A 24,543-nucleotide genomic window follows, 5' to 3' on the forward strand; every position below is an offset into this window, starting at 1 on the left:
GTTCCCCAACCATTCGGTCATCGTGCTCCCGTCTCTTGTTGGGCACACGGTGCTTTGACAACCGCTACTCATCATCTGCTGTGCCCGATCGCACTGTGTCCCCTTACACTCTACGACGCGGGACGGACTCACCTGTACTCCCGCATCGATCATCTCCGGAGCTTCCTGGCCCAGCCGCTGCACGTAGTCCTGCAGAGCCTTTAACGGGGCTGCGGCCGTCGCTCCCAAGTCCTCCACACGTTCCTTTAGCTGTTGTAAGTCCTGTAAGAAACAGCGAAGGGGCGCGAGGTATTCCTCGAGCCCCCATAAGTCCACAGAGTTAATGTTTACGGCCGGCTGTAATTTCGCTTCCGCGTTTTGCTTACCCACCGGCCGAGAACCAATGAGCACGTCGCCTCCTGGCACGTGTTCAGCTAGGTCGCGCAAAGGCTCCTGGGACGGAGTCCTCAGAGGGACTGCTGGCTACTACAAGCCGGCTGAGATCTGCCTTTTTCTTTTCCGCGGCAGACCCTTCAGCCACAACCCGTCCCTCGGTGGCGGCTTGTATGCTTTGCACGCCTCCCCCTCCTCTTCCAGGAGGCTCGGACCCGTTAGGGGACGACCGGCCTCGTCGGAGGACTCCAGGTTACCTCCACTATCCCGGCATTCACCGCGGGTGACCAATCTGTTGTCGACTGGAGCTGTCGGTAGCCGTCTCGCGTCCTGGCCTGCCTTCTGGGAGCCGCGGCCATTTTGCCGAAGCATGAGGTAGTCAGTCGCGGCACCGTTGCAAGTCTCTCAGCGGGCGTCTGCAAAACATGAAAGAAATATGCCCGAAATGTCGGGCGTTTTACCTGCAGCTCCCTCCGTAGCGGATGGCAAAACCCCCGGACTGTCTAGGGAGGCCGACGTGCTCGACAGCGGTCCATGTCCCAATTGATGCGCTCCCCGGGTTAACTCGGCCCGAAGCAGCACACGGTCCTCCTCGCTCCCCGTCAGGTAGGTCCAGGTCCTCTCGCCGTCCGTCAGGCCCTGCAGCCCGCTGGGACTGACCTTCTTTTTCCCGGTCTTCTTTCCCATGGCCCTGCAGAACAGGATGGCACGCTCTGTTGCAGCTTTCTCGGTAGCGGGTGGTGTTTGCACCTCCGTGAAAAGATGGGGAATCGACCGAGGGTTGTCTGCCCACACAAAATTTGTTTTTGATGCAGGTCCTCTGCCAACAGACGGCCAGAGAATCCTGCCGACTACGCCAGTGTGGCAGTAGGGCAGTCGTGCACCCTTGAAACCTCAGAGATGACTCCAAACAAAGAGTAAAAGTCCAATACTTTTTATTGTGACTCACAGTGCACCAAGCACCTTCCACACTACTCATCCAATACTCAATATTATAATAAACACTCCTCCTCGCCCAGACACTTGCTCCTCTACCGCTCAGCTCAGTGTCTGGACTGAGGCACCGTCCTTTTATAGCCCCTGACCCGGAGGTGTTCCTGTCCCAACAGTCCACAGTTCCTTATTCCTTCCGGGTCAGGGCAAACAGTCCTTTTCTTCAACCCAGGAGCACGTCGGTCCTTCCTATCACGTGACCATGACGTACTCCCGGGTCATAGGGTACAAAAGAGCCCATAAGCCCCCCCACAGCGACTTCTGGTGGCCCCCAAGGTATCCAGCAGGGCTGTGTATAAACACTACAAGGTCCATAAGGCCCTGCTGGACCTCGGGGCACGATCCTGCTGTCGGTAGAGATCCTCCTGGTGGCCTGGGGGTGCGGACCGGCATGGAAAGCCGGCAATCCTCCACAGTGTGTATATATGTAGATATGTATATACAGTATATGTAGATCTGTATATATATGTATATATGTGTATGTGTGTATATATATGTATATTTATCTGTATGTATGTATGTATATATGTATATGTGTGTGTGTATTTATGTACAGTATATACTGTATATGTATGTGTTGTCAGGGTTGCCAGGGGCAACGACCCGGCCGGGTCGCCGTGAGGGACCGGATGTGGGTCTGCGCCCACCCTGGATCACGTGGGGGCCGCCTTCCTGGTTGCTTTGGGGGTCACATGGAAGCCCCACCCTGTAGGGGCCTGTGGTTACCGCCAGGAGGCACCTCAGCACTTCCGCCACACCAGGAAGTGCTGGGGGGAAGACTTAAAAGGACACCCGGAGAGCTGCCGGGAGAACAGCCGGCACTTCCGCCACGCTGGGGCGTGGCCAACGGGGGAGTGTCGGAAACACCTGGAGCTCATCCGGGGAATGGATAAAAGGGGCCGTCTCCCTTCATTCAAGGCTGGAGTCGGGTGGAAGCAGGACACGGCACGAGAGAGGTGTGGAGGCGGCCTGAAGAACTGGCATTTGTGGCCAGGACTGTGTGTTTGGGGTATTGTGCACGAACTGGGTCTGAGTGACCATTTAATATTATTGTAAATAGTTGTAAATAAATGTGTGGTGGTTCAAAAACAACATGCCCGCCTGTCTGTGTCCGGGTCGGCTCCACAGTGTATATATACACAAATACTGTGCCTGCAATCCTAACAGCACTAACAGAATTTCAAAAGATTTCTGGTCTCAGAATCAATTTGAATAAAAGTGTGCTCTTCCCAGTGAACTCACAAGCATACAATATTAGATTGGACACCTGCCCTTTTATCATTGCAGATCAGTTTAAATACCTAGGGGTAAACATAACAAGTAAATATAAACCTCTTTATCAACAAAATTTTGCTGTCTGTATGGAAAAATTAAGCAAGACTTGCATAGATGGTCAAACCTTCACCTCACTTTAGCTGGAATAAATAACATTGTTAAGATGAGTATCCTTCCTAAGCTTCTCTTTTTATTTCAAAAAATTCCAATATACATCAATAAATCATTTTTTAATAAATTAGACTCAACCATAACCTCATTTGTTTGGAATTCAAAACATCCAGACATCCAAAGAGCAACCCTACAAAGACCTAAGGCAGAAGGCTGGCATGGCTCTACCTAACCTTCAATTTTATTACTGGGCAGCAAACATACAAACTATACTATAAAATTATGGACATGAACAGAAATAGACGAACATACACAGGCTTGGTACGGAATAGAAATAAAATCTTGCAGTACGTCTTTTTTTTCCTTGCTTTGTACATAAGTTATCGCCAATATACTAACAACCCAACTGTGCTTCACTCAATCAGAATATGTAGCCAATGTAGGAAGTATTTTAAGATAGATAAGCTTTTATCTGTGGCACCTCTGCATGAGAACCACCTTTTCCCAGCCTCTCAAACGTACGCAGTTTTTAATACCTGGAAAACATCTGGGATTAAATCACTTGGAGATCTGTGCATAGACAACATTTTTGCATCCTACAAACAATTACACTCCAAATTTAACTTACCAGCTACACATTTCTTTCACTACCTTCAAATTTGAAACTTTGTTAAACAGAACCTGTCCAATTTTCCTTACCTCCCAGCTACCTCTATACCGGAAAAAATATTGCTCAGTCTCGAGGACTCAGACAGCATTTCTGTCATATATAAAACTATTTTACAGCCCATCCCTTTCAAAGATCCAAGAGAAAATTGGGAAATGGATCTCTTACTCAATATTTCAGGAAAGGAGTGGAAAGTAGCAATGCACAGAATTTACTCAAGCTCTGTATATGCAAGCATAGAATTATTCAACTTAAAAGTATTTATTGAGCACATCTCTCTTGTTTAAAATTGTCCAAAATGTTTCCAAGGCAAGATCCAACCTGCAAATGCTGCAATCAAGCTCTGGCCTCATAGGGTCACATGTTTGGAGCCTGTAACAAATTAACATAATTTTGGGCCAAAATCTTTAAATGCCTTTCAGACAGCTTGGATGTCACAATCCCTCCTAATCCACTGGCAGCTGTGTTTGGTGTACTTCCAGATGGGCTTAAAGTGGAGAAGGACAAACAAACTGTGATTGCCTTTACTACACTATTGGCACATCTTGCTCAATTGGAAGAATCCTAATTCACATATTCTAAGTCAGTGGGTAGCTAATGTTATATACTATTTGAAACTGGAAAAAAATCAAATTTCCACTTACAGGATCTGTACAAAACATTTTCAAAACCTGGCAGGATCGAATCAATAACATTTCAGAATAAGCATTTAAATTGAGGAAGCATGTTCTCTCCCCTCTTTTACTCCATTTATCTCTATTCATTTATTATTGTATCTATTAATTTGTATTTACTAGAATAAAGGTTTACATTGCTGGACTAGCTCTCTTTCTTAGGGGTGGGGGTTGATTTGTTACGAATCGTTTTCTTTTTGTAAAACTCGAGTTATATGTATGGAGTGTTATTTGTTTTTTAAAAATTCAATTAACAAAAACGTTCACAAAAATCTTGACTTTTACACAGATCGAAAAGATACTTTAATGTTTATTATTTTTCCTATTCTCCATTATGTTTCTCCACACACAAAATTTGTTTTCTCATGTTTCTGTAAGCCCATATGTAAAAATGTACATGTTGTTGGAAGCTGAATTGTTGTTAAGAGTCAGAGTGCTTATGAGTGTCCTGGATAAAACCAAGATCCAAACCTTTAATGTTCTCTTAGGCACAGCCATCAGCAGTGTGTCTGTCTGTGGGGAGAGTGTTGACCTTGTTGAGAAGTTTACATACCTTGGCAGCGACATTCATGTCTCTGGTGACTCTTCCTAGATAACATGGAGGGCAATGAAGTCGATGAAAAGAAGTGTGTGGTGCTCCCAGTATCTGTGTAAAAGGATGAATGTCCAAGTCTTTAAATTCCTAGCACTTCCTATCTTGCTATATGGTTGCGAGACATGGACGGTATCCAGTGACATGAGAAGAAAACTGGACTCCTTCGGTGGTGTGTCTTTTCGGAAAATCCTTGGGACTACTGGTCTGAGTTTGTGTTGAATGAGCAGTTACTCACGGAGCCCTGAATGAGGCACATTACCTGCATTGTGAGGGAGCGTCAGTTACGGCCATGTGGTGCGATTCCTCAAGGTGATCTGGCTCGCAGGATCCTCATTATTGAGGGCCTGAGCTGCTGGACCAGGCCAAGGAGATGCCCACGTAACATCTGGCTCTGGCAGATAGAGGGTCATTTCCAGAGGGAGCAGTGCATGCTCCCCAATCTGACCTCACAAAATTGCTCTGCAGTTTTTTATTCATAATGCAGTAATGAATTAAAAATGATAAATAACATACCACAATTTTTGCTTTTCCATTTCTGTTAGCAATTATATTATCAACAAAGCTTAATTAATTTGGTTTCATTCACCTGAGAAATACACCTGTAATATTTCATATCCACACAAATTTATTCTAAATGACTACAACCTAGCAGCTCATATTAACTCAAATATGTAACGCCTCACTTAGCTAAATACATCTTCTGCAATGGTTTAAACCACTGCTGGCTAAGTAAACAGTGCTTTCACAAACAGTGCAACAAGCTAATGCAGTGTTATTGTTAACAAGTATGGGGCAAGGGTAAACTTTTGTGTACTCTGACAAAACATTTGTTCTATATTTTTTCTTTTCAGGATGCTCCGCCACTTTGTCATGACGTATACATGAACATTGAAAAATGCAGGACTTCAGATTCATGATGTGCATGCAGTGACAGAATCATCCACAAAGGGTTTCTCTCCATGAGAGAAAAAATAGTGAAACTGTTTAAAGATTTTTTAAGTGTTTAAAGAGGTATTTCTGGGTGATTGGGAGAAGACGCTGATTTTCTGGAGATTCATGGAGCTTCCAGGAGACTTGGGATGCCAAATTATGCCAGGCATACACTGTGTGATTTTTAGAAATCATGGTCAAACAACAACTCAGTCAGTTTATGTGCTTGAACTGTACAATCATGTTGGGTCCAATTGACACACCATGACATGGATGCTCAAGACTATACTTCCACATCAGGGTTACCAGGTCCTTGAAAAATGTATAGTCCAAGGATACGGAGTTAGATTACTACCAAACATACCAGATGTCTCGTAAATGCAAGTAACATTTTGAACATATTTTACAAGTGACAGTTACATTTTGTAGGCACAATTTACATTTTAAGTGCATTTTGTAAGTGTGGGTTATATTTTGTGGGGTGTTGCTGCCAAAAGTCTGCGCGCAACTTACATTATGAGCACGAGTGACTTATTTTGCAAAACGTATTGGTGGTTTGCTGCCAGTGTTGCATCTAGTGACTGATTCTATGGTCCTGCACAAGCTACCAAGTGGACCTCCATCTCAGCAAATGGCATTACATTGAAAATAATCAAGCAAAATGAAGACTTATTCTAAACTAAACAGATGTGTACATACACTGTTAAACTAAAATAATCAAATGTCTTCTTATTATTAAAGTGAAGTTAATTTAGATTTGGTTCACAAGCCGCGCGCATAGCCTAATTTGGGACCTCATGCTTAACATAACTGGTGAGACTGACTTAAAACTGTTAATATCTCCTGATTTCATTAAATGTTGGTGTGTGTTTGAATTTGCTCTGTCATGGACAGATTCAAGCATATGGTTCATGAAACCTAGCCAAGTAGCAACGCAGGTAACCATTAATTACCAGTTTATGCAACAACACAGGTCTGTACTGAGCAGGCTATCGATGTAATGACTGGGTTGTTTTACTACATTTATTAATTTAATACAAAGTTTTTTAAAGCAGTCTTCCCAATTAACGAAGGTGGTGTTTTGTGCACATATAAATTACAGTGTGTCCATCTATCAATCTTTATTCCTACATCATTATCTAGGGTAAGGTTAAAGGGCAGATGGAGGCTTTTCCAGAAGGCCCCAGATACAAGGCAGGATCAATCCTTGGACACTAGGGCATTCACTACCTGGATGGATTTAACCTTCTTTAGGGAGAATGCCTCAGGATATCTAGTAGCATAGTTGCAGACGACCAGAATACACGTGCCCATTACTGCTCCATGGAAGATGACCCACAATGTTAATGGCCATTCTGTTAAAAGGCTCGTCTAGCATAGGAAATGCAATCAAAGGTGCCTGTCTCCCATATTTATACGTCCTACCAATAGACATTCTGGACAGTTCTTGCAATGATTGCCTATATCTTTAGACCAACTTGGCTAATACAAATTTTAGCAATCTGGTCTGCTATTTTTGTCCCATTTATAAGAGTTTTTACCTATACAAATTTGGTAACATTAACTGCTTGCCTTGTTTGTTCTGGCGGTACAGTATTCCATGGTCTAATACAATAGCTTCTCCAGTTACAGATTTATGTTTCTTTTCTGCCTTCACAATGCAGTCCTGCAGACTAGGATCACCATGCTGCAAAGACCCTATGTGCCCTAAAATGAAAGACGGACCGATTTGAGTTTCAGAGACAGGTGCAATGCTTTGGTGCATTATAGAAATTCCTAACACTCTTGCCTGTTCCCTCTGCCTGCAGGTCTTACGGACCATGCTTTCTCCTTCCAAGGTAAATGGCAGTTTTCCAAGCCAGCTGATCACTTTCAACTGCAGCAGATGCATGAGCTCTGGTTAACCCCAGGTTTACTTCACCAGGCTCTGTTGCAACATGCCATCCACTTCTGGCATGTCCAGCCCCAATCAGACAGAATTAGGCATTTCTTCCAACTCCCTTAACAGATATTGCATACATCTGTCCCACTATCTCAATATTCAACTTCACCAGGATGTAAGAGACTTTGTCACCATGAACACACCTCAGAATCATGTTCCTAGCTGTCAGCAACAACTTTTCATCGATGACATGGTACTTCCTGTACCCAGAATTGCTTTTCTGGTCCAACAAGAAATTCAAACATTGACCACTTTTTCCTTAGTCAAAACTGTTGTTTTCATTGGCAATCGACATGGCACATAACAAAACTTTTCTTTCTTCACAACACTGTTCTGGGCTGTTGGGCACTGTGTTCTCTTATGTCCTTTCTGGTCAAACCTATAACAAACTGTGCTTGTTAAACCACACCCTCTCCTGACCTTAGAGAAAAGAGAACCACAACCTGCCCCCACCTTTGGTGCACCTGTAAGGACAGGATTAGTTGAGGGTGATGACTTCATATCTTTTAGTTTCCACTGCAGGCTCCTGGGACATCCTCAGGTGATCTAGGATGCCAGTTCTGCAGCCTATCGTGACGACTATGGACTTGGCTGGGTACATAGCAAAAAAGCTACACTGGCCTTACCTGAATGTAGGGGTAATCAGTCTCGGGCCAACAGAAGACAACTGCCATCCTTTCAAATGTTACCAGGAACAGTTCTATGTACTCCTCTTCCCAGTAAGAAGGGATTTTGGGCAGTCTACCCACCTTGGTCCAACTGGAGCTGCACCAGTTGGATTGGCATCCACTAGCCCCGTAATGGTCAGACTTCCCCTCCCAGCTGAAAGACAGACTGCACCGTGTACAACTGTATGTGTTTCCTCACATCAATGCTGTACTTCCTCCTGTAGTAAGTTAAACTGATGCTACCAAGATTTTCATATTTGTTCCTGTTGCTTCTCCTTGCTTTCCTGTGGTGACAGGAATTGCTGAAATATTCTCTCCAATGTCTTACTCTCTGATGTTGTAGCTTCTGCTGTATTGTGGAACTGTAATAGTGCTCCTGCACCTACATCTGTTCCTGGGACTGTTGACATGCCCTTTTGGGTGCTGTCTCTGCCATGTACCCCAGTTGATCCCACCTGTGCCACCAAAAATGTCACAAGCCACCTACAGGAGCAGGTGCCCTGCTAGTAGTTTGGGACTGACCTGGACCAGAGTCTGAGACAGACACAGAAAAAAAGTTGTTTTATTTATTTAAAAAATATATGTTTTATTACAAAACTGATTTGTAAAAACAAAAAAAAAAGTTCTGGTGGAGAAATATATACACAAAAAGTAAAAAGGAAAAATAAAGGGAAAATAATTTGTCAAATAATCCAAACTGACAAATAGTTTTATGTACAAAAATAACATATGAGAAAAGCAAAATAAACAAAAATATGGCTTTACCCCAAAGGCAATATTTTCAGGTCAGTACAAAAGTCTGCCTTGACACTATTTAAAAAATAAGGCTCTGAGGCAGTCTTGAACCAAACCAGCTCCTTACATTTAAAAAAATCAGGAGTTAATTTAACTCCACTAAAGCATCCAGCCACTGAGAAACTCTCTTGCTAATGAGTGCTCAGCCCCTCTCTCCAGCAAACACTATCCCTTTAAACCTTTCTGTTCTATCACCAAGCCAGGTTAACTGACCCCTATCAGACATGTCTAAACCCATAAAAAGAAGATGTAATTTTCCTCTAGGACTTCCTTGAAGCTGGATGGAATTAACTGTTGCCCTGAAGGGGAAAACAACCTGCGCAACTCAAAACAAACCTATGCACAATACCATCTAAAGAAACAATAATGAATAAATAACACCCATCCATCCTTTCGTTCATAAATCCACGGTTACAATAAAGCAAACTTGAACAAAACCAATAAACAAAAAAGAACTCCATTGCAATAAAATGGTGCTCTGTCTGTGCTGTCTTTTCTGGGTTCCTGTTCACTGCACACGCACCCAGCTGAAGTGGCATGTTTAAAATTGTATCCAGACCTCAGTGTGTCTTTATTTGTGTGGAAGTAGGAATGGGCAATACTGCTGTTTTTGAAATCGATAATGATGCAAGTATTTTATGTGTCAGATTTCCAATACCAATATTTTTTAAAGAGCATAGGAATTTGTTTTCAAATGATGGTAGTGTTGTAGAATGGCTAATACCGTGTTAATGGATGAGTCTATATTTAAATCTAGTATCATGAAACAGTATCAAGGTCACCATCACAAATCTATTACAAAATATAAATTAATATGTTGAACATGTCATGTCATTTTCTAGCCCTCTTACTCTAGACCAGGGCTGTTTTTTTTTTTACTAGGCAAGGACAAACCTGGAGACAGCACCTATCCATTGTTGGCCAAACACACCAACCACATGCTATAGCCAATTTAGCTTTGCCAGCTCACCTAACCTGCATGTCTTTGGACTGTGGGAGGAAACTTACAGAGACACTGGAAGAACATTCAAACTCCAAATGGGGAGAATCAGGGTCACAAACCTCTGTCTCCTTACGGTGATGCAGCAACATTACCACTGTACCACAATGCCAACCAGAATGAACATACAAGCATAATAAAAATAATATAAACTTTCATGTTTTCACAAAGATTTGGTTATTTGTTTAATACATGTAAAACAGGCAATCACTTCATTAAAGAACTTAAACTGATCCCCTTAGAATATTAATGTTTACAAAAAATATTTCACATTTGCATTTTCTATTATATTTTGCCCTTTTATTTTCTTGAGAAAGATTTTGTCATATTAGCTTTACATTTAGTTAAGTTTTAAATTTGTATTTAGAAAAAACAACATTGACGTTTTTACACTTAATCTTATTTTGCCTCTGTGGATGCAAGGCAGGAACAATCCCTGGACAGGGAGAGAGCCATTACAGAGTGAACACACACATATATCAGGGGGTAATATAAAATTGTCAATGCACCTAACCTGCATGTCTTTGGGTTGTGGGAGGAGCCATGAACGCAACACAATTGTAACAACACAAAATTAAATACAAAAATTATATTTTATTTCTGTAGATGCTATTGCTAATGCAATTATGTAAGTACTTTTAAATCCAAATAAATTATATTTTTATTAAGATTTACTTATTTTTAAGAAAGAAAAACTATTTTCAGGCATACAAATACAAATATTTTGCATAGTGTTAAGTCTATTGAACATTCTTATTTATGTATATTGTTTATATTGTACCCATCATTTTAATTACAAGCAAACACAAAAACCTGTGACAAAATGCAATGAAAGGTATGGTTGGTTTACACTATTACATTTCATCCATTACGCTAACAACGGGCTTTACGTTTCATAAATATTAATGACTGGTAAGCGGCAAGATGTTGAACTCAATTCTTTAGTAAACCCCCATCCTGCTACCTGGATAACGTCTTATGCCTGTTTGAAAACTCTTGCACTGTTCCTTTATTTGGCACTGATTGCAGGTAAATCGCTGTGCTTCAGATATGTATTTCTTTGATGTTTTACAACTGTCTTTCAGTTGGCCAGCATGTTTGCTTTTTAAATGTTTAAATGGGCTGCTTGTTTTGCAACTGTACAGCTCCTTCTTTGGGCTCGTTTATACTTCACACTCAGAACGCGTGCTGCCGCGTGTTCTCAGCATTCATTTCATGCGTCCTCTGAGCTGGTCCTCAGAAATTAATGCGAAGTGTGCGCGAGTTGCAGTACCAGCAAAAAGTCGGGGGGCGCAGTGTACTTAAAGTTGGAATGCGAGTCTCTGTTTACTACCTACATGTGACAGAAAGCTTTGTGGATCCTAAAAGATTGGTGTGCGTGCTTCGATGTTCGATGAATGGTTGGATGTGGTGAAGCAAAATGCCGACATACAGATGTATTTGTGGTGCTTTTATATTCAAGCGTCACATATTCCCAATCGTAATGACATGATAAATTTTAAAAGTCTCACATACTGTCTTCTGTGCCGTCTTTTTTTTTTTTGCAACTTCACAACAGCAACATAATGTACAACGCTGTATTTGAGCCACTGAAAAAAAATTAAGGACTTGATGAAAACGTGTATTTTGTGATTAAAGTGGAAATTTCGGCTTTAATTCAAGCGTCGCATATTCCCGATCGTTATAACACAATACATTTTAAAAGTCTCACATACCGTCTTCTGTGGCGTCTTTTTTTGTAACTTCACAACAGCAGCATAATGTACAGCGCTGTATTTGAGCCACTGAAAAAAATTAAGGACTTGGTGAAAACGTGTATTTTGTGATTAAAGTCGAAATTTCGGCTTTAATCTCGAAATGTCCACTTTAACCTCTTAGTTTACTTTATCATTAAAGCAGACTGTCGTAAACGTTAACCTAGATTTTAATCGTTACGGCAAGCAGCAATAGATCCCCACACTGAACACATTAAATGTATGATATTCCAACTCTCTGCAGATTTAGAATCTTTAGATTTATACTTGATATCACTTTCATGATGAAATGCATTAAAGTATGTATGTTACATTTTACAGATAAATCGGTAATTTCATTTAAATAATGAATACTGTTAATAATTACACACATGGGGTGACACGGTGGCGGAGCAGCAGCACTGCTGTCTCGCAGGGAGTCATGTCGCTGGTATTTCCTGCTTGGATTCCACACTGTGGTCTGTAAACGTTTATCTCCTGAGCATTCAACATGTTAAGTGCGGGAAAGTCCGCTTCAGTGAAGGGTGTTGATAGTTGGCTGTAATAACTGTCCAGATTTCATATGAAACGACGAATATATACTGGTTGTTCTAGTTAAATATAATCCCTTCACAACTACAGTTTTTGTGACTTCCTGGTAATTAAAAACGAAAACGCTGTCTTGGGAAACTGAGCAAAAAGTTTAACATCTTCACAAACTTTTAAAATAAAAATGTCAAACTTGAACTAGATAACTGCGGCTACATCCTGTCGTGTCGGCTTTTTCTTACTCCTAGCGAAGTGTTATTAATAACATTTTCTTATCAGAAATTTTCGAGTGCGAAAACGCGCATGGATTTCTTTCTCTTTATTTGGTTGTGGTCCCATATGGTGGGTCGACGGTTCAAACACATGTGGTATTGCGAGACACGGGGGGCGGGGGACATGGACGGTGCGGTAGGTGGGTTTGCGTCCCCTACGAGGGTTTACCATTCATTTTACTGTTTTGTTACAAATACTGCACTTCTTCTTGTAACAAACGTTCTCATTCTCCAAAGGCAGATAATGTTTTGTCCCTATTGTGGCAGTCAGCTGGGCACGGGCACTGCGCCAGCTTTTTGTTCCACTTGTGGGCAATCACTTGCCTTTCTGCCGTCAGGTGACCAATCGTCCTCGGCGCTGGGAGGACCACCAACAGGTAATATGTCTCTTGCATTTTACTGTTTTCCCTTACCCTGCAATTAGCATGACGTTATCATACAAAAATATGGTAAGTGACAAACTGACGCATAAGCATAAATGTAATTTATTTTTTATTTTAGTCAGTGGGAATGAGCACACACTTTTGGTCACCGATTGGATTACGCAGTACTTCTACGCAGGATACAAATATGAGGTCATTCTTGATTTTTTGAAAATTTATCATGGAATAAGTATGTGTTTAAGAAGTTTAAAAATGCGCCTGAAAGAACTGGGATTATCAAAACGTAGGAATTACTCCAATATAAGTCAAGTGCGTGTGGCCTTGGAGATCAAGATACAAGGGCCGGGTCAGCTTCTTGGATATAGAATGATGCATCAGGTGTTACTGCAGAAATATAAACTGCGCATGAGGCGACGTGATGTCATGAATTTGTTGTCTGAAATTAATCCGTATGCAACTTCAGCTAGGAGGACAAGGAGATTTGTCCGAAGAGTGTACCACTCACTGGGTCCAAACTAGGTTTGGCATGTAGATGGATATGATAAATTAAAGCCTTACGGCATAGCGGTAAACGGGTGCATCGATGGCTTTCATGCGGACCAACGAATAATAACCCAGCAGTAATTGCAACAAATTATGTGCTTTGTGTAGCAAAACTGGGATTGTACCAATTAAACTGAGGACGGATTGCGGAACAGAAAACACCTTGATAGCAGCAATGCAGTGCACGTTGCGCTCTCAAGGAAACGACCACTTCGCTGGTGCAGCTAGTCATGTTTATGGTAGTTCTGTAATGAATCAGAGAATAGAATCCTGGTGGGCACATTTCAGAAAGCAACAATAAGAATATTTGTGTATATATTTTGGTATAGAAAGTGCAGTCGTAACTTACTGAATAACTGCAAAATGTTTATGAATAATGTTGAAAAAACAGCTTGCCCCCTGCATCATAGACTTGATTTATTTTAAATGTGTAACTGCGTGCAGTTTTCCAGTCCATAACCTTTTCAGTGATATATTTTACTGATTGCCCTTCATTGAAAGCTTTATTACACCAGTAAACAAAACAATTTAAAGAACGCAATTAAAAAAATGCATCCAAAGCTATATTTAAGTAGCTCTTGCATTTCATTTAATTCAGGTCACAGTTCTGGATGGAAGTCCTGGTGGATCTGAAAGATTCTGGCAATTTCAATGGTAGCCGCCAGCATAAATGTTTGCTGCGCTTTGCTTTTCTTGAATTGATTCAAAAGGATTTGAATGAATCTAAAGACCTCTGGAACCAACACAGAATTAGACCCTTGAGGATGTCAGCTTGTCCGTCTGGAATTCCCAATGAGATTTTTAGCCTACCACATAGGTATAAATAAATTGATATATGTAAAGCGAGTTTCAATTCCATTTAGAATAATTAGAAAATATAAAGAAATATCTTGCCAAGACTAAGTTTTCTTTGTTTTAATCATCAGTAAAAGTAAAGAGCCAAGTTTGTAAGGGGAGAGTTACAGATTTTAAAATTGTATGATTCATTTTAAGAATGTTCTCAAGTTTAGACTACACAGTACTCAATTAATTGTAAAGACTTCTGAATATATTCATTTTTTTTCTTCTTTTAAACATATTGCTTATTTGTCTAGATTCCAATCAAGAAACTTTGGATACAATGTTTCAGAAGAGAAGCTTCGTCAACTGGCAACACAATGCAAGGAAATTTGCAATTGTGGAGATGAAACCATACAGGAATATTTAGATTTCATAAAGCAGCAGTACAATTTACAAACTCCACTCACATGGAGATCTGCTGTAGAATTATTTTTGAGGCTAAAAGAAATTTGTAATACCTGAATATTTTGTAGTATGTATCAATGTGGTTTGTTTTTCTTGTGTATGTCGCGATGTAAAGTACTATTACTTCAATCACTTATATATTAATATTAATTATGTTAATATTGTAACACTTTATATTTAAATAAATATATTTTAGGTATTCTCTTTCCTGAGTACATTTTTAGATTTTGCATAATTTAAATTAGTTATTCCGGCACCATCCAGCATGTACCAGAAACCACCTTTAGACAGGACTTGCAAATTGAAACACAAATTGAATTGATTTGAATTAACCTTCACAGCCATGAAATTTAGTTGCTATGAATTTGTGTGTCCCAGCTACAAATATAACAATAAAAAGGCAACAGTGACAAGCATTATTTAATCTTTCAACAGTAGATGCACCACTGGTGACAATATAACTTACAATATACAATAAACACATGATAAAAACTAATATTTATAGAATTTCATTTTCACTTTTTTCTCTATGGGTCTTTATTAAGTAAAGTAAAAGCTGGTGGAAAGCAGTAGAAAGCTGGTGGGGCAACAACAGGTATTTCACCGGTTTTGACTGATCGGGAAAACATGCAGATAAAACAATGGTTTATAGTTTAAAATGACGTGACTTGTTTGTATCGTTCTGCTTTTAGGTATACTATCCTCCCAGCTACCCAAAAGATTTAATATTTTCTCATGGCTCCTTGTGGCCTTCTGCAGTTTCTACTGGAGGCATTATAAAAGTAATTTAGTAATAGCCACTACCAAAGGACATCAAATATTTGATATGTCCAGGGTTCCAAAACATTTAAAACAGAAAAATACTATTACAATATCTATCTTCAAATACACTGATTACAACAGGGATGCAAAGGAGATCCTATTTATTCCCTGGATTACCCCACAGCATTGACTACCTTGCGGTCTAGGAGACACACATCTAAGAATGGTAGCCTAATGGAACACATATACACAGAGAATTTCAAATTAAAAAGGGTCTCATGTATTACATAACATTTTGATTTATTGTATTAAAATCAAAATACATTACAAATAATATGTACTTATATATTTGTATGAAACATGCATAGACACTGACAGACCAAAATAATGTTAGCACAGTGAAATAAATATCAGTTTAGTTTTCTCACAAATGATCCTAATTAATGAAGTATACAATTTTCAAAAAACACTAAAACATTCTGTGGAAAAAGCATTACTGTGTAATATTACTGCCTTACTGTGCATTTAAGTCTTTAAAACTTAAAATGCATATAAAGTCATGTCATACCTTTTGTAGCATCATCTGTATTTCTGGATCACAAACATCTTTTGTATCAGGGGAAAAGTTACCTTCACATAAAATATACTTGAACAAGTTTTTCGAAAGGAACTGTGGCCCAGGGCCACCATAAACCATGGACACAGCGATCATTCGCCCAATGATGAAATATTCATCATTATCAAATGCTAAAACAAAAACAAAGTGCCAAACCAGTCACCACATCCATTCAACTATCCATTGCTTCAATTAACTTATTTCAGCCATAGTTAATGCACATTATATAATGGCTACACTGACAAGAAATCATACACGTACAAGATGTCAGTCCACTACAGGATGTGACAGCTCATAACACTCACCAGCACTGTCACAAGTCAAGTATTTTTCAGTTTCCCTTCCTTCAAATAGTGTTCTGTTTTTAAGATGTTGCATTAGGAGCTCTAAAAATTCTCGCTTGGGTCCTCCTGTGTCAATGCCACTCTCCATGTAGCCAGTATTACCACTGAATTTCACTAAACTGGTGTGTGCTGGATCAAAGGACGAACACTTAAAACCACGTAGAGCTCCATCCCAAATGTCAGCTCTGTTTATATTGAACCGTGAGACTTTTTCAGGCTTAATCTGCATGGCTAAATTTTCCAGGATGTCTTCCACACTAACTATTTTGTCATTAAAACTGTATGCAAAAATAAAAATAGGAGAAATAAAATTTACTTTTTATAAATAACCAGTATAAGTCAACTACTGAGGAACAATTATATAAAAAAAAAGCAACAGCCACAATATCTGTAGGATATATAGCAAGATTTTACTCATTGCTGACAGACAATAAAACACACATTAATTTAAAAGATAACCATGAGTTGTTCTAAAGAACATATAATATAAATGAAACAGATATTAAATCATTATTAAATAACAATAATTACCATATTAACTACATTTATTCAGACTGGAAGAGAAACACAGAAACTTACCAATCAACATTGTGAGCAAATTCATCTTCTGATGAGCTACAAGTATCACTTTCAACTAGAATTGGAGCATAAACCTCTATATTTTCTTGGAAAAAATAAGAAAGCAATTACATATTGAGATAGAAGGATCAACAGTAAAAGTGATGAATTTCAAAATGTTGCCTATAGACAAGCTGGACCATCCCCCCCATGAAATCTGTTTACTACGTTGTTCTTCTTATCTTATTGTATTTTTATATTGTAAGAAATTTTAAATAAATTACATTTATTATTATTTACACTTTGCCCATAAGTAACAATCTGGCTAATGTACGATACTACTACATAAACTAATAAAATTCAAAAAAGGACATAGCAGCACTAGAAAAAGTCCAGAGAAGAGCGACTAGGCTGATTCAGGGCTACAGAGGAATGAGTTATGAGGAAAGATTAAAAGAGCTGAGCCTTTATAGTTTAAAAGAAAGAAGATTATTAAGAGGAGACCTGACTGAAGAGTTTAAAATGATGAAAGGAATTAGTCCAGTGGATCGAGACTGTTATTTTAAAATGGGTTTATCAAGAACACAGGGACACAGTTGGAAACTTGTTAAGGGGAAATTTCACACAAACATTAGGAAGTTTTTCTTTACAAAGAGAATCGAGACTTTCAAAACTCGACTTGATGTGTTTTTAAGAAGAGTTAAGTGGATAGGACTGGCGAGCTTTGTTGGGACTGAATGGCCTGTTCTTGTCTAGAATCAATATGAAAACGTGATTATTTACATATATATTACATTTGTAAGAGTATCCTCTTATTTGAATGTTACATTTGAAGATGATTTGAGTCCTAAGGCATGCATTAAAGATATTACTAATTTTAAATTGCTTGGTTTGCAAATGTACTTTAAGTGGTATTCATGCTAAATAATGAAAAGAAAAAAAGTTTTAATTTGTGTCTATTAATACATGTAATATTGATAACAATTGAGATACTATAAAATACTTTGTTCAGCAACATATTCAACAGAAATTATATAGGTAGCATTGTTGATAATACCTGCAGCAATGTGCACCCGTACTAACACTAGTGTAGCTTGTGGAAACATCTATTGATGATGCGCTTGCCATATTTTGCTTTTCATTTGATACAGGATTTATAAAAAACATCTGTTAAAACAGAAACTGAAAATCAAAACAGTAACAAACACAACAGGCACAGAATAACAGTAATTTACTAATACTGTATTTTAATTCAATTAAATTCTCATTTTTGTACAGCACTTTTAACTAAATGCAGACACTGAGCCCTGTGTCAAGTTTTCAGGTAAAATGCAATTACAACTTTTCTAATTATATAATGAGTACATAAAATGTATTGACATAAACAGAGCTCAGCACTATCTGTTAATTGATTAATTGTTGAACTCTGGCCAGTTAACAACAGAGGAGATGAAAACAACAATTCAGTCAGTGAGAACTTGTACCAACCAGCATTTTAAACTGCAAACATGGTTTTAAACTACTGTTATATTTTTTGTTTTAACTGAAATTGTTACTAATGCAGTTACTCCTAGTGGAGAATCCCTTTATAACTTTTGGTCTAATTGTGCTCTTTATAATATGAGTATTAATTTATTTAGATTTTGCTAAAGTAGCTAATTTAAAAATGCCCCATAGCAGGAATTATAGGCAACAGCTCCAGAATAGTTACAAGTGGGATAAACAAGCGCCTGTGATGATAAGAAGGCTGTGTCCTGGGATAAACTCTGATCAGTCAGCCAGGTAGTTTTGCTGTCATATTTTCAGATAAATTAAAAGATCCTCTCTAGTCAGGATGAAAACCATCTCTCTTGAAAACTCCAGGCCTTTCTCAAAAATCATCCAAATTAATCACAAAGACTCTTCTTTTATTTGAACACCAGATCTCTAACCAGCACTGAATGGAATACAATCTAATCCCAATCTAATACATCCCCTCTAATCCTGGTGTGGACAGACAATTAAATTCCAACTTTTTCTTTATCTTTAGTGCAAAAGGTTATTAAATTCCTCTTTAATACAAAAAGATTGCTGTAAAATTATATTATTATTGTCACCACGAAGCAGTAAGATAGATAGTATATGTATTAGTAAAGTATATCAGAGTATTAGTATAAAGTAATCAAAGATAAGAAAAAAATATTAAACCGTATACACAGGATAAGCATGAATAAACATTTCAGATTTACCACATCTTTACTCCTTGCAGTTAGATTTTAATTTTTTTCCCTGGGGAAACTGTGGACAAAAAGCTGGAAGATAAAAGTGAATTCCAAAAAAAAACAAAACATATAATTGCAAATTAAAACAGTAACTGGTTTTCTACACAATGCACTTGCTAGTTAGCTGTTTATACAGAACATTTGGGTGAAACATTATGACTGTTTTACTTTAAGCGCTACTTACACTACCTTTCACTATGAAAGGTTTAGCTGTGCTGATTATGAATGAATAAACGTATTAATTAATTAATTGTTTACCACAGTATTATTGAGAGAGTCCTCTTTTATTTTATGTTTTGGATGAATAGTCACTTCTTCAGGATCACTACTGTCATTTTCTGCAAAAAAATATTAGTTAAATAATTAAAAGTTAACCACCAACTAAAAATGCAGAATTGTATCCTAAACAGTTGAGTATATATACTCACTAATAATGTACAAGATGCTCAAATTCCTCATGCATATATTTTCAAATAAATCACTAAAAACCACAATATTTATTTTCTTTCTTGATAGTCATTTAAGTAATAAACATACTTAGATACATCCTTAAAAAACTACGAAAAATGCAAAATTCTTACATTTTTAAACAGGTTGTCACAAGTTGTGCATAACTAGGAATTGATCAACCCAAACTGTAGAAGTTATTTTACTACTATTTACAGAACAATTAACCCTTTGCTTCTGTGATTTGTAATTAAATATACACAAATACTTAAATATGAATTGATTTTGAACCTACCTAATTTATTGTATTCAGCCTCTGGGCAGATGAAGAATGTTATTCTGTTAAATTGTTTGCCAATTTCATTTTTGTAGTCTTGTAGTATAAAATTATTTGCAGATCCTGGTATTTTATTAACAAGACTCCCATCAGTATACAAAAGCACATATGGGCCTGGTGGTAAATCATTGTTGAATGTGCAGAGTTTTGTCTCAGCAGCATGCAAAAGTTCATGTTTGGAACTTCTTGAAGGCATTCGAAGTGGTAATGTCCTGCCTCTTTCTTTTTTTAACATTCCTCCAGACTCCCTCATAATTCCTACATTAATCTACATACAGAAAAAGTAATGAAGAAAGAAATGATGAAACAACATGATAAAATAAATAAAAAGAAAGTAGTTTTGCATAAACTGGATTAGAACTGAGAAATTACAGAATTAAAAAAACGCATTTATGTTCATCTATACAGTCAACCCTCGTTTATCGCGGTTAATCCGTTCCAGACTGCCGCGATAAATGAATTTCCGCGAAGTAGAAACCATATGTTTGTACGGTTATTTTTATATATTTTAAGCCCTTATAAACTCTCCCACACTGTTAACATTATTAGAGCCCTCTAGACATGAAATAACACCCTTTAGTCAAACGTTTAAACTGTGCTTCATTACAAGACAGAGATGGCAGTTCTTTCTCACAATTAAAAGAATGCAAACATATCTTATCTTCAAAGGAGCACCGTGAAGAGCAGATAATGTCAGAGAGAGCCCTCGCTAAGAAAAGCAAACAATCAAAAAATCAATACATACTTTTAAGTATACAGAAGCACCTGTATACTGTATATTCATTCATATGTTTCATAAAAATAAATGAGTAAGACGCCCATAAATAACGATACCTTTAATTAGTGATTGAACAGATTTTTATAAAATATATTTCACGCGTGTAATATTTAAAATATTCGGACGCACCTGTACACAACTTACAGTATCCTTCTGAGACTTTCTTTTAGTGGTAAAATTAACGGATCTTTCTTTGTTTTTTATTTCTTTGAAACGAAAAAACTCCGTCAGTGTTGAAGAATTTTCAGGATGCTGGCGTCCTAAACATTTTCAAATAGGTTATTCGCTTTAGCGCGCACAAAGTACTGTAGCGAAAAAAATTACATATACTTAAATGCAAGAGACATATTACCTGTTGGTGGTCCTCCCAGCGCCGAGGACGATTGGTCAGCTGACGGCAGAAAGGCAAGTGATTGCCCACAGGTGGAACAAAAAGCTGGCGCAGTGCCCGTGCCCAGCTGACTGCCACAATTGGGACAAAACATTGTCTGCCTTTGGAGAATGAGAACATTTGTTACAGGAAGAAGTGCAGTATTTGTAACAAAACAGTAAAATGAATGGTAAACCCTCGTAGGGGACGCAAACCCACCTACCGCACCGTCCATGCCCCCCGCCGCCCGTGTCCGCAATACCACATGTGTTTGAACCGTCGACCCACCATATGGGACCACAACCAAATAAAGAGAAAGAAATTCATGCGCGTTTTCGCACTCGAAAATTTCTGATAAGAAAATGTTATTAATAACACTTCGCGAGGAGTAAGAAAAAGCCGACACGACAGGATGTAGCCGCAGTTATCTAGTTCAAGTTTGACATTTTTATTTTAAAAGTTTGTGAAGATGTTAAACTTTTTGCTCAGTTTCCCAAGACAACGTTTTCATTTTTAATTACCAGGAAGTCACATATTTAACAAGAACAACCAGTATATATTCGTCGTTTCGTATGAAATCTGGACAGTTATTACAGCCAACTATTAACACCCTTCACTGAAGAGGACTTTCCCGCACTTAACATGTTGAATGCTCAGGAGATAAACGTTTACAGACCCTTGCAGTCGCCACACTGCATGTATACAGTATAATATATAGGTTTAAAATATACAGAATATTCTGCATTTCACCTTTAAATTTGATCAGTTGAAGATATCGTTGCACAGATTTCGTTTTGAAAATCTTATTTCCGGTGTGGACATTTCCGTTTCCAAAATGCTGTTTCCGTTGTGAAGTTCACTTCCGTTTTCAGTTTTTGTTGATTTCATGCTGCGGCTTCTTAACGTATATTTCATGCTGTCGTTTTTGTTCATTTCACACTCTTTCTTTTGGTTAATTTCATGCTCTCACTTTTTGTTAATTTCATGTTCTGTAGTTTAATTGTTAATTTTACGCTCTCACTATTTGCTAAGTTTATGCCCTCACTTTTTATTGTTAACTTCATGTTTTCATATATTAATTAATTTCATTGTGTTTTTTTATTTCGTTTTTTCATTTGGTTGGTAATATATAGGTTTCAAATATACAGAATGTTGCATGTTCACCAGTATGATAATGATGAAGCAATAGATTCAGTTAATGTGGTTTTATTAACCAGCAGAGAACTTACATGCTCAGATTCAATAATCGAGAGCCCATACACCACTCAAACGTATACAGACCTACCCGGAGGTACGGCAAGCGGATTAGGACAAAATACCAAACTGTCAGCAGGTTATCTACATTCCCCCTTCTTTAGTACATCCCTAACTGGATATAAAGTTTAATGCATGCTAAATAATAATAATCACAGCAATAAAGGTGACATATGCTGGTCCTTAGGAACATTTAAATTTGCAACCTGATGGAAGAAATAAACATGACAAAATATCCTTTTGCTGTATAAAGTGAAATATGATTACTACTGAAAATGACCTCAAACAGAATTTAACTTGAAACGTGGACATCAGTTACTGTTGGATCAAATATCAAACCTGAACAAGTTCTGTGTTTTAACTAGTACCCAATTAATCCCTATACAGTATCTTGGATTTGGTTTGCATACACGACCAAAGCATGTCCTGTAAACACCATCACTCTTGGAAGGTTTTGAAGAATGCAAAACATCAGAAGAGCTCTCAACATGAGTGTTGTCTTTAAACTGTTTTACATCATTGTTTTGACTCAGAACTTACAGTCCATCATAATGATGATGATCAGTGTCTTTCTGAACAGTAACAGGCTCAGATACAGGCAATATATGTCTGCGATTTCTCCTGTAAGTGTTCCCATCTGACTGTACCAGGTAGGATCTAGGTTCCTTACAGAGTTCCTTCACCACACCTGTGCGGTCATAACCCTGTGGGGTCTGTAACCTCACTACTTGTCCTTCTTCAAGAGGTGGAAGTGGTCGGCTGGATCTGTCATAACAGACCTTCTGAGTCAGTCTCTTGTTGAGAAGTTGGGCTTTCACTCTCTCAGATTCACGGTGTTGTGGTTCGAGCAGTTTGGTTGTGATTGGGAGCGTAGTTCGAGTCTGTCTGGATAGAAGTCGTTCTGCAGGGGAACCCAGGTTCACATCACATGAAACATTCCTGAGATTCAGCAGGTTGAGAAATACATCAGTGCCATCTCTGTGTGACTTCTAAATCAGCTGTTTAGCACTGCGCACTGCTCTCTCAGCAAGCCCATTGGATTGAGGATACTCTGGACTGTTGGTGACATGGTGAAAGTCCCACTATGAAGCAAAGTCTTTGAAACGCTGGCTCGTAAACTGCCTTCCATTGTCTGAGATCAGAGTGTGTGGAGCACCAAGAACAGAGAAATGTCTTTTCAGCTTCTTGATGACTGTTGCTGATGTCAAATCCTTTAGCAGGTCAATCTCAGACCAGCCTGAGTATGCGTAGACTACTACTAAATAGTGCTGACAGTGCCACTCAAAGATATCTGTAGCCACAGTTGACCAAGGAAGATCTGGAACTTCATACAGATGAAGGAGCTCTTTATGTTGGTGAGGTTTAGTGCTGTTACACACCGAGCAGGAAGTAACTGTTTGTTCAATATCTGTTGACATGAATGGCCAGAAGACGATCCCCCGTGCTCTCCACTTGGTAGCTTCTACGCCGGAATGTCCTCTGTACATGATGGTGATGTAATCTCCTTGCAATGATTTTGGGATCACAGCTTTGGAACCTTTAAGAATTATGCCATCATCCACAGTCAGCTCATCCCTGAAAGGAAAATATGGATGAACTGCCGTGGGAAGGTTGTGGAGTCATTGTGGCCAACCATATTTGATGAAAGAGCTGAGCGCTTGCAGTGTCTCATCATCAGCTGTGTGTCCTTTAAGTTCCTCCAGGCATGAAGAAGAGATGCAGCTCACCGTCATGACATCAAAGTTGTCCTCTTCTTCAGACTGCTGGAAAGTGGATCTGCTGGGAGCACGAGACAGCATGTCAGCCAGATACATTTGTTTTCCACATTTATTTTTGAGTGTGATGTTGTATTTTTGGAGCCTTAACAACATCCTCTGTAATCTGGCTGGTGCGGCATGAATAGGTTTCTTTAGTATGGTGACCAGTGGCTGATGGTCTGTTTCTACGACCACAGGCTTGCCATAAATGTAGTCATGAAACTTTGTACATGCGAAAACAACATCCAGTAGCTCTTTTTCTATCTGAGCATATCTGGTTTCAGTGTCTGTCAGAATACGTGAAGCATATGC

The 24,543-nt window shown here is 38.7% G+C and overlaps 1 protein-coding gene across 1 annotated transcript; it reads right to left on the reverse strand.

Moving 5' to 3' along the window:
- Nucleotides 1–590: 590 nt before the first annotated feature.
- On the reverse strand, nt 591–19,578 carry LOC120515509 (G2/M phase-specific E3 ubiquitin-protein ligase-like). Its single transcript, XM_039736570.1, has 6 exons — nt 19,547–19,578; nt 18,085–18,194; nt 17,049–17,133; nt 16,431–16,747; nt 16,078–16,256; nt 591–788 (listed from the first exon to the last, which is right to left on the reverse strand). The coding sequence occupies exons 2-6, from the start codon at nt 18,131–18,133 to the stop codon at nt 591–593; spliced, it is 828 nt and encodes a 275-aa protein (XP_039592504.1). The 5' UTR covers nt 18,134–18,194; nt 19,547–19,578.
- Nucleotides 19,579–24,543: the final 4,965 nt, after the last annotated feature.

Source organism: Polypterus senegalus, chromosome 15, assembly GCF_016835505.1.
Source record: "Polypterus senegalus isolate Bchr_013 chromosome 15, ASM1683550v1, whole genome shotgun sequence".
Taxonomy (NCBI): domain Eukaryota; kingdom Metazoa; phylum Chordata; class Cladistia; order Polypteriformes; family Polypteridae; genus Polypterus; species Polypterus senegalus.